The sequence below is a fragment of the Crocodylus siamensis genome, chromosome 1, assembly GCF_052110815.1.
Source record: "Crocodylus siamensis isolate JL-2025a chromosome 1, ASM5211081v1, whole genome shotgun sequence".
NCBI lineage: Eukaryota > Metazoa > Chordata > Crocodylia > Crocodylidae > Crocodylus > Crocodylus siamensis.
Window position 1 is genome coordinate 43,419,967 of NC_143395.1, and position 11,403 is coordinate 43,431,369.

The 11,403-nt window shown below is 46.2% G+C and overlaps 1 protein-coding gene across 5 annotated transcripts in view; it reads left to right on the forward strand.

Moving 5' to 3' along the window:
* Positions 1-10,687, forward strand: part of FBXO9 (F-box protein 9) — a 37,284-nt gene extending 26,597 nt beyond the window's left edge. For all 5 annotated transcript variants that reach the window (XM_090033754.1, XM_090033727.1, XM_090033735.1 and 2 more), the window contains 4 exons: positions 1,062-1,157; positions 7,381-7,474; positions 8,381-8,535; positions 10,077-10,687. In XM_090033754.1, coding sequence (XP_089889880.1) covers positions 1,062-1,157; positions 7,381-7,474; positions 8,381-8,535; positions 10,077-10,185 — 454 coding nt within the window. In that variant the 3' untranslated portion in view covers positions 10,186-10,687. The remainder of the gene's footprint in view (positions 1-1,061; positions 1,158-7,380; positions 7,475-8,380; positions 8,536-10,076) is intronic.
* The last annotated feature ends 716 nt before the right edge of the window (positions 10,688-11,403 follow it).

The window sequence follows — 11,403 nt, forward strand, 5'->3', positions numbered from 1 at the left end:
CCTACTGTATCTTCTCATTGTACTGGTCCCATAAACATGTTTTCTGCTGCAAGCTCTTCTGATTGGATAATATCTCAGTTCCAGGTTTCCACCAAATCCCTCAGTTATCTATATAATCTGAAAAATATCAGTGGGACTTTCTGAATCTTAACATCTCAATTCTGAGACTCAGGGTGCAGATGCATTATCAAACGCACGTTTTCATATTAACAGGACTTAAAATCTAATCACAGTCACCTCAGTAGATGCTGGGGGAGAGAAATTTCCCCAAAGTGATTTCAGTTTCATTTTGATTCCTGGTTAGTAGTTCCTTTCTAGATCCTTTATCTGATTAAAGAGGACACAAGGGGTGCATCTACATGAGATACTGACTGTGCAGTAGCCTAGTAATACTGCGCAGTAGCGTGTCACAGCACAGACAGTGCTAATATGCTACTGCACTGTATTATTAGGCTACTGTTCAATAGCATCACTTAAAAGACATTTGCTGGCATAAATGTGCAGTAACCACTGTGTAGCAGTGTCTCACGTAGACGCGCCCAAGGTCTCAGCTTCTGTCCCTGTGCAGAACTTAGCATGGTTTTGATCTTTTGGCATCTGATGACCTGTTTCTGTGATTTTGGCAATATATGACTAAATCTATCATACCCATACTTTCTTGAGATGGTTCCTATATAAGAAAGCATAAGATAAACTACAGTAAAATCCCTGTTATCCAGCATGAGTGGGGAATGAGGGGTGCCAGATATCTAAAAATGCCTGTTACCTGAGCGCAGGTTTCCAGACGGATGTGGATTGGGGAGGGCAGAGGAGGGGAAAGTGGTGGCGGCCGAACGTGGAGCAGAGCATGGGGACTAGCAGTGGCCACACACAGAGGAACAACCTCGCAGGGTGGTAGGGGGTGGTGACGGCCACCACGTGCAAGCTTCCCCCCACCCCACCTTCAGGTGGCCGGCCGGAAATTCTACGTAATAGTGTTCCAGATAGTAGAATGCCAGATAACAGGGATTTTACTTTACCTCTGTTCCTTAGATTTATATTGTACAACTGTGTTTTTGCAGATATATGAGATTCTTTCCAGATGGTCAAGTTATGATGCTAACAACTCCTGAAGATCCTCAATCAATTGTTCCTCGTTTACGGACGAAAAATACAAGGTGTGTTGAAATTTCAGATCTGACTTTATTTTTGCTTGAGTTTGCCTATTCAGCTGCCCACATATAGTTTCATAGTTTCTAGGGTCAGAAAGGACCTGAGTAGATCATCTAGTCTGACCCCCTGCCATGGCAGGAAAGAGTACTGGGGTCAAACGACCCCAGCAAGGTGTTCCAGCCTCCTCTTAAAGACTCCCAGGGTAGGAGCCTGCACCACTTCTCTTGGAAGTTGGTTCCAGATCCTAGCTGCCCCGACCATGAAGTAGCGCCTCCTGATATCTAGTCTAAATCTACCCTCTGCCAGCTTGTGACTGTTATTCCTGGTCACTCCTGGCAATGCTTAGGGGAACAGGGACTCCCCCAATGCCTGCTGGTCCCCTCTGACTAGTTTGTAACAGGCTACTAGATCCCCCTTAGCCTTCTCTTGTGGAGGCTAAACAGGTTCAGGTCCTGTAGCCTCTCCTCATAGGGCCTGCCCTGCTGCCCCCGATCATGCGAGTGGCCCTCCTCTGGACCCTCTCCATGTTGTCCACATCCCTCTTGAAGTGCGGCGCCCAAAACTGAATGCAGTACTCCAGCTGTGGCCTGACCAGTGCTGCATAGCGGGGGAGGATCACCTCCTTGGACCTGCTTGAGATGCATCTGTGGATGCATGACAAGGTATGGTTGGCCTTCCTGACTGCATCCCCACACTGGTGGCCCATGTTCATCTTGGAGTCAACAATGACTCGAAGATCCTTTTCCGCCTCTGTACTGACAAGAAGGAAGTTCCCCAACCTGTAGGTATGGTGCTGGTTGTTCCTCTCCAGGTGCATCACTTTGCACTTGTTGGTGTTGAATCCCATCCCATTCTCATCCACCCACCCCTGTAACCTGCCTAGGTCCGATTTGTAACTTATTCCTCCCTTCTAGCGTGCCCACATCCCCCCACATCTTAGTGTCATCAGCAGATTTCAACAGCGTGCTTTTTACCCCCTCGTCCAAGTCACTGATGACAATGTTGAACAGTGTGGGCCTGAGGACTGAGCCCTGCGGAACCCCACTGCCCACATCCCTCCAGGTCGAAAATGACCCATCCACCACCACTCTCTGGGTGCAGCCCTCCAGCCAGCTGGTGACCCAATTGACTGTGTGGGTGTCGACACCACAGTCCCCCAGTTTCTTAATGAGAACAGGGTGAGAGACAGTGTCGAAGGCCTTCCGAAAGTCCAGGAAGACTATGTCCACTGCTACTCCTACATCTAAGGATTTGGTGATCTGGTCATAGAAGGCCACCAGGTTGGTCTGACAGGACCTGCTGCTAATGAATCCGTGTTGGTTGCCCCTAAGCATAATCTCCCCTGCTGGCCCCTTGTGGATATGCGCCAGAATAATTTTCTCAAAAAGCTTGCCCAGGATCGAGGTAAGACTAACTGACCTATAGTTTCCCGGGTCCTCCTTCTTCCCCTTTTTGAAGATGGGAACCATGTTGGCCCTCTTCCAGTCCTCTGGCACCACACCAGAGCACCACGAGTGTTCGTAAAGCCATGCCAGGGGTCCTGCAATGACCTCAGCCAATTCCCTCAGTACTCTAGGGTGGAGATCGTCCGGACCAGCTGACTTGAATACATCCAGTCCCTCCAGAAGTTCCCTAACTAGTTCCTCACTAAACCGTGGCCTAGGTGAGCCTCCCCTGGGGCCTGAGGGGGACCCAGCGGGGGGATAACTGTTCCAGTCCAGGAAAATGGAGGCAAAGCAATCGTTAAATATGTTGGCTTTGTCATCTGGTGTGACTACCAGATTTCCTAACGTGTCCTGCAGGGGCCCCACATTACCCGGAACTTTCTTTTTACCCCCTATGTATTTAAAAAAAGAACTTCCTGTTGTCCTTGATCTGGGTGCCTAGTCCCAGTTCCATCTCTGCCTTGGCCTTCCTGACTGCCCCCCTGCATCCCTGAGCAACTGCAGTATAGTCCTCCCTGGTGATGGCCCCTCCCTTCCATTGGGTGTGCACCTCCCTTTTAGTTAGGAGACATTCCCGGATGCCTTTGGTGAGCCGTAGGGGCTTATGTGCCCTCCTACTCCCTTTGATTCATGTTGGGATTACCTCCCTTTGGGCTTGGAGGATCGTCTCCTTAAGGAGTGACCACTCTCCTTGGACACCTGGCTCCCCTCCCCTCCTGGACCTCAGTGCTTCTCCGACTATTCTCCTTAGCTCATTGAAGTCCACCCTCCTGAAATCTAGGACTGCTGCCTTGCTGCAGGCCTTTGCCACCTTGCGGTGGATGGTAAATTCCAGTAGGCGATGACCACTGTTGCCCAGGTGGTCGAGCACCTGCAGCCCCCTCACCAGGTTGTCTCCCGTGGCCAGCACCAGGTCCAACAAGGTGTCTCCCCTGGTGGGGCTGTGCACCTCCTGGGTTAGATGGAGGTCCTGCATTCTGGCTAGGAACCTACATGAGCGGTCAGACCTGGCTGACTGCGCTTCCCAGCAGATGTCCTAAAAGTTCAGGTCCCCCATGACGACCACATCCTTTGACTTCACTACCTCCATGAGCTGACTTAAGAATTCCTGGTCTAGCTCTTCCCCTTGGTTGGGAGGTCTGTAGTAGACCCCCACCATTAAGTCTCTTTCCCTTGACTGCCTTGTATTCTAACCCAAAGCACTTCAGAGTGCCCCTCTTCTGATTCTTTGTTAATTGACGAGGATGTGTATTCCTCCTTAATATAGAGTGCCATGCCTCCACCTTTCCTTCCTATCCTGTCCCTCCTGTACAGCCTATAGCCCTAGACATTCACCGCCCAGTCATGTGTTGAGTCCCACCACGTTTCAGTGATCCCCACTATGTCTGGGTTGGTGTCGGCTAGCAAGAGGGTAAGTTCCTCCTGCTTGTTTCTCATACTGTGAGCATTTTTGTAGAGGCATTTGAGGCCTCCTGTGGATGTGTGCACTGGCCCCCTACTTTCAGCATCACCCTGGCCCCTGTTGCTTACCTGTGTATATGTTCCGCTTGTCAGTCTAGGTTGGGCTGTACTTGTAGGTGTTGGTTGGTCTGGCAGTCTGATGATTCCTCCACCCTCGTCTTTCCCTTCCCCCAATGAGCCTAGTTTAAAGCCCGCTGGAGGAGATCCACCAACCTAGAAGAAAACACACGCCCACCTTTAGGGGAAAGGTGGAGCCCATCCCATCCAAGCATGTCTCTTGTTGTGATGTGCTGGTCATTGTTGAGGAAGCCAAAGCCTGCCTCAAGACACCATTCCCGAAGCCTCCAGTTGGTCTCCGTGATGCACGTTGCATGCCATCTTCCACATCCAGTCACTGACAGGATAGGAGAAAACCATCTGTGCACCTGTCTCCTTTAGCACGCACCCCAGAGCATGGTAGTCCGCCATCAGGCGATCAGGGCTTCTGGCCGCATCATTAGTACCCACATGGATTAGGACCATGGGGTAGTAATCGGTGGGCTGGATCACGGCTTGGATCATCCCCTTCACTTCCTGAATCTTTGCTCCAGGTAGGCAGTAGACCTTGCGTGTCGAGGGGTCCTGGCGACAGACGGGGCCCTCTGTACCTCTCAGGATGGAGTCACCTATGACGATCATTCAACACTTTTTCCTCCTGGCCTGCTTATCTCCTTCAGCCTGCTCGGAATGTGGAGAGTATGGAGTTGCCTCCTCCCTGGTTTCCTCCTCTCCTTCCTTCTCCTCCAGAGTTGCCAGGGCATCATACCTGTTCTCCAGCCGGACTGGAGGAACTGGTACTGCTGTGTTACGAGCAGCCCTGGTTCTGGAGGTGACCGTCTGCCACCCTGCAGTGGAGGTCACCTCCCGGGGTGCTTCTTCCTTGGTCGTACAACCCTGCAGGGAGAGAAAATAGCTGTCAATTTCCTTCTCTGCCTCCCTGATTCCCCTCAGCCTGCTAACCTCCTCCTGGAGCTCCCTCACCTGTGCCTCCAGGGCCCTAAGGCGGGCGCCTGCAGGACAGAGATTGTGGGGGTCCACAATCTCTGCCCCCCCAGGCCTTGCTGGGCAACTCCCACAAGCCAGGGGGTGGGAGGACGCCAGCACCCTCCGTGGGCTCTGTCTGGGTGGAGGCCTCAGACAAGCCCCGGGGCCCTGGCAGCACTCCGTGTCGACACCATCGTAGGAGTTGCTGCTTGTTTCTGGCTGAGTGTGGTGCCTTCACCCCGCTCTAGCTGGAGTCGGCCTCCTGGCCCTTTCTGCTCGCCCGCGGATGTGAACGCTGATGCAAACGCTGGCGCGCTCTTACAGAACGTGCCTGTTCGCGCGGGTTCCCTGGCCTGGGGGGACAGTACCCCCTGTCCCTCCCCCTGTTTGCACGCTCTGTTCACGCGGCTTGGGAGTGCAGCTCCCTACCGGCTCAGTTAAGAGGGATCTGGGGGGCTTCCCCTCCAGATCTGGCTCAGCTGCGTCAATCCCTCTGCCCCACTTACCTTAGGGATATCTTGGTTTCTACCTATTTCTGAAGACCTGGTCAGCTCACCTTAGCCTCTGATCTTTGACTTGGTAAAAAGATTAATAGAAATGTGATTTAAAATAGGAAACTTGTGCTTGAATATGTCCTTTTAAAGGATAATTATGCAAGTGCAATTCAGAAGGATCTTGACAGATCGGAGAATTGGGCTAGTTAACAAGATGAAGTTCAGTGCAGACAAATGCAAGGTTCTACACCTTGGGAGGAATAATCAAAAACACAGAAAATGGGTAACACCTGGCTGGATGGCAGCACTATGGAAAAGGACTTGGGAGTCTTGGTAGGCCATAGACTCAATATGGGTCTGCAACATGATGTAGCCCAACAAAAGCAAATGCAATTTTTGGGGTGCATAAAGGGAAGCAGTAGGTGCAAGACATGGTAGGTGATAGTGTCTCTGTACTCAGCACTGGAGAGGCCTCATCTGGAGTACTGTATACAGTTCTGGGCTCCACATTGTAAAAAAGATGTGGAGAAATTAGGGTCCTGGGTTGGACATCAAAGATGATCAAGCGTTTGGAAGGCAAGTCATGTGAGGAGAGGCTAAAGGAGCTAGACATTTTCAGCTTTTGCAAAAGGAGTTAAAGAGGGGACATGGTAGCAGTCTTCAAATACTTGAAGGACTGCCATAAAGAATAGGGAAAGCACCTTTCTGTCTTGCTGCAGAGTGGAGGATGCAGACTGATGGCTGGAAGTTGCAGCCAAGTAAGTTTAGATTGGAGATCCAGAAAGACTTTTTCATTGTTAGAATAGTGAGACAGTGGAATAGACTGCCTAGGGAAGTTGTGGACTCTCCATCGCTGGAAGTGTTCAAGAGGAGGTTGGACAGCTACTGGTCAGGGATGATCTAGGTCTAGCTTTACCTGTGTCTTACTATAAGTATTTTCCCTGCTTCTGGGCTTTTCTGGTTGCCCCTGCCCCTTTTTTCGGCTACATGTGTGAAGGTGTTTTTCAGCCTTCCCAAAGGCTGGGGACTTAGATTGGGGTGTGCCAGTGCTCCTGTTGGGAGCAAAGGCTAGAGGGTCTTCCCCTCCACTTAGAATCAAACCGATGGCCATATTTGAGGTCAGGAAGGCATTTTACCCAATGATCAGATTGGTACGGACTGTAGGGGTTTTTGCCTTCCTCTAGTGGGGGATATGATCTTCAGCCTAAGAGCTCTTGAGTACATATATCAACAACATTTCATAGAAGCAGGGCATTGGCTGCTGTGTGGTTCCCTTGCTTTACCTTTAGCAGGTTATGGTGCTAGGTCTGTGTTGTGTCTGGGTTGACAGTAGTCTTATGCAGAGTTTAAATATGGTTTATACGGGATAGTTTGAATAGGGGTGATCCTGCCTCAGGCAGGGGTTGGACTAGATGACCTCTGGAGGTTCCTTCTAGCCCTACTTTTCTGTGATTTTATGAATACCTACTTCCTGCTCCTTACCACTTAATGGCTGATCCTGGAGTCAGACATTTCATTGCAGGATCAAGGCTAGGATAAAACCTGGAAAAACTTAGAGGCAGTAGATTAAAGAGCTCTGAATACTTGGACTATTTCAGAATTCATTTAAAAGAAAGGCAAGAAGGAAAATGAAAGCTGATGCAGAAAGTCTGTCTGAATAACAATACATTTTTCAGAGAGAGTTGAAGGAATCAAAGGACATGAATTAAGTTAACAGAATCAAGGGCCTGTTTCCATGAATTTTTAAAAAATTAAAATTAGTAGTAGTCTAACATCTACTTGACATCCTCCCTTTAACTTTTCAGAACTGATGCAATCTTGTTTGGCCATTATCGCCTTTCCCAGGATACGGACAATCAAACCAAAGTATTTGCTGTAATAATGAAGAAGAAAGAAGAGGTGGGTACTAAAGATACCATGTGGTGATATGAGAGGAGAGTAAGGAGAAGTTTGTTCTGTACTTTTAATGAAGTCTTCCATCTGTCTTTTAAGACCACATGATTCGCAGCGTACTGGAGATTGCCATACACTTTTATCAATACTTAAATGTACTTGACTTCAGTGGTTTCTTTTACTACCCTAGATTGGTTAGTAAGTGGAACTAATGTCTACAAAGTTATTCTTGCTTACTGAAGCTAGAAAACTCTCTGCATTTAATATAGGTTAAGTGTTCTGTAAGATAGCTACTTAGCTTACACTTGGACAGCAGTACTCCTCCGTAAGGACTGTACTGCTGAATATATCTGAAGCTTAACTGTTGCATAAGGTGACATCTTTCAGCCCCGGGGATAATTTCCACAGTCTTGCTAAATTAAAAAAGAAAATGGATAGTCAAAGATGGGAGAAATGCTTTTCTGAGATCACCTTTCATTTTTTGAGACTTTTATTTCTGAAGCATTAAATGCATCTAATTAATAAATGCTATTCATGAATTTAATGGAGGATAATTTTATAATTGTTAGCAACAAAAGTATTCACTTGGTAAAAAACAAACAACCGTTTTAAGTAGTTTGAAAATAGTTACAAGGTTAGGTACTGTATGCCAACTAACACAGTTGTTTTTCCTCTTAAATCTGATAGTGCTGGGTCCTCTACATTTTCCTTTATTTCCATGGAAGCCTTTTTCAGATGTAAACGTTATCATTATCATCATCATTATTATTATTTCAAACAATTACTGCTTGTTCCTAGACTTTGTTAGATATGAACCGCCATAGTTCATGATATGTACTCATGTCATTTAAAACATTAAAGCACAGCAGTGTTTTATGTTTTTTGTTACTAAACTTTTGATTTGTTGTACAGAAACCAATTGACTACCACAAATACAGGTACTTCCGTCGTGTTCCTGTGCAAGAAACAGATCACAGTTTTCATGTAGGATTACAGCTGTGTTCCAGTGGCCGCCAGAGATTCAACAAACTTGTTTGGATACATCACTCTTGTCACATAACTTACAGGTAAGTGAATAACCTAATGAAACAGGAAGTGCTTATGTGTTCAGTGCTAATACAGGAAACTGTAAAAAGAAGGAAGAAGGGAGTGCAAAAAGCAGAGGTCTAAATAAAAAAAAAAATTATTAGAATATAAATGGTGTATGGAAGGGGGAAGAAAAAGGAGGTCCTGCAGAGAGAGGCAAGGTCTGTAGATGAGAGAAACAGAATAGTTAACCCGTTGAGGGATATAGGGGTTGTCAAAGCTAATCTAGGTAATGGGATGAGAACTCTCCCCTTGGTTAGACTTTAACCTTTGTATTCTAATCACTGCTTTCTGTTTAAAAGCTCTTGTTTCATTAGATGCTGAGAAACAACTGCAGGAAGCTAGCTTCTGCTTTTGAAAGCTTTTGCATTTCAGATTTAGTTAGTTTCTAAGGTGCAAATTTACCCTGACTTCTACCTGATTTCATACTAGCACGGATTTCACACAAGGCATTAAGTGAGGAGGCTGTCAATGTGTCCAAGAGAACATACTCAGGAACCTATCGTATTGAGGATGACATGCTATTTCTTTTATCTCTGTTCCACGTTAATTGTTACACAGACAACTTAAAACCAACTTTTTGTAGATTCATTTCAAATATAGGGCATTAACAGATGTTCATTTCTACAGGGGGGACATTTCTGAGAATTTTTTACCAGTAGAAATCTTTTTTGGGAGAGGGAGGAGAGAGAGAGAGGAGCAGTGAGGAAAAGCTCCCAGCTGACTTCTCACACCAGAGTCTTTGGAGTGAGAAGCAGGTAGGGGGTTTGTGGCACTGCTGCTTCCACTTGGCTCCTGGTGCCCAAGCAGAAGGGGTGGTGGAGGAGAATCCCCTGCCTGTTTCTCACACGAGACCCTGGTGTATGAAGAGCCAGGGGGAGGAGCTGGTGGCTGATCCTCCTTCCCCTCCCATTCTATGAGAGGGGCTAGAGCAGCTGCCCCTCTGCACCTTCTCCATACCAGGGAGTCTGGTCTCTCAGAAAGGCACATGAGACTTTCCCCTGGCTCCACCCTTCCTAGTCTCCAGGAGGAGTTAAAATGGGGGAAAGTGTACAAAGGTTCATCCCCCTTTGGGAGAAGCTCTCCCAGGCCAACTTCCACCTGGTACAAATCAGCTTATTTTTCTCCTGGAACCACTATTTTCAGTCCAAAAGAAAGAGCTTGAATGTTTGTATGTTTTGGTGTCTACTAGGAGAACAGAAATTCTCCCAGTAGAAACTGAGTGTCTGTACATGGCCTTAAATGTACACCACTTAACTGTTAATATTCTTGGATAGGCCAGCCTTCTATCTTTTTTCCAAATTCTGAAACCCATAACAGAATTAGAAAGAATGGTCCAGTTTGAAGTGTCCTTGCCTACGTTGGCTAGTTAGTACCTTGCCCAAAAGAGCAGTTGAGGTTTTTATGGTTAACATGTGCATCTAATGGCAGTTTTGTGATCAGTATTATGAAGGTACAAATATGCTCTTGAAGGATTTAAACAGCAGTTTATATTTAATATACTCTGTAATATTCTTTACAGATCTACTGGTGAGACAGCAGTGACCACATTCGATATTGACAAGATGTACACCCCTTTGTTCTTTGCACGAGTAAAGAGTTTCACTGCATTCTCAGAAAAACCTCTCTAAAACACATCTCCTCCTGCTACTCTTGCATGAATAAGAAGTTGTAGCAAATGAGCACTTAAGTTATCAATGTGTATATATGAAACTAATTTTAAAATTCTGGGAATCTTTGGAAGATATATGCTGGTATTACATTCTGTTTGATTCTGGGTGGCTGGGTTCTTTTATTGTTTTGAAATTAAGCTTTTTGAATTCTTTTAAATGTGTTTATGTGGTGAAAAGACTGTTATCAAAGTTTTTTTTATTATGTCATTTTTTTTTGCAAACCAGTTTATAAACCATTTTCTCTGAAAATATTGAGTCTCCATTTACGTTTGCACCTGTGCACTTCACCCATCTTTAACTTCAGGAAGAATTGTAATGGAAAGTCTCACTGTACATATGACAGTGAGTGTACATGCTCTGGTCAAGGCTCAAAATGGGGAAGGAAAAAATTGTCCTACATTTGTTTAAAAGTGTGTGTGACCTATAAGGACTTTAAAATAAATGTTTCCTTTGAAATAAATGTATTTTGTTTGCCTTTTAAGAAGTGACATTAGGTGTAAACATCAGCCTTGTGAATAACAAATCAAGGGCAAGCAAACCAGAAGCAGTGTAACGTATAGGCGGAAAGTTCAACCAAACCACTGTGAGGGCTGCACTATAAATATAGTCTTGACACTAATTCAGTAGAGCCTACTGAGAGGATGATGGAGGTGGGCATCAGGAGGCAGCCACCCACCTGGACAAAACAGCTGGTTTTCTCTTCTCCATAATCTGGGGAAGGACACATGAAGAATGCATGGCTCTAGGAAGGTGGTGTCACTGTGCAGAGGTGGTTAGTGCAACACTGGATTGTGCAGAACTTGACTATACATTGTTCTGATTTATTGTGCAAATAGGAACAGGGCTCACTCAACCATGTTTGTCTTTTGTTAATAATCCTTCACTTTACCTTGCTGCAGATGCTGTAAATCCATTGGGCATTTGTCATACTCCCTAAATTTAACTTTTAGGGCTGCTACAGATGTTTCAGGTACTGTGTGCTGCTTATGATAATATGTACCCTGAGGTCTGGTGCAGGTCCTGGATGTTGCTTCTCCTGTGTTAAGAGCTTGGGGGTTTGGTGCAGATGATACTGTCATGCCGCTTATTATAGATGTACCTTGGGTTCAAAAACAACTGAAGTGTCTACATGTTTTTGATATACTGGATTTGTGTAAGATTTGTTTTTCCCTTGAA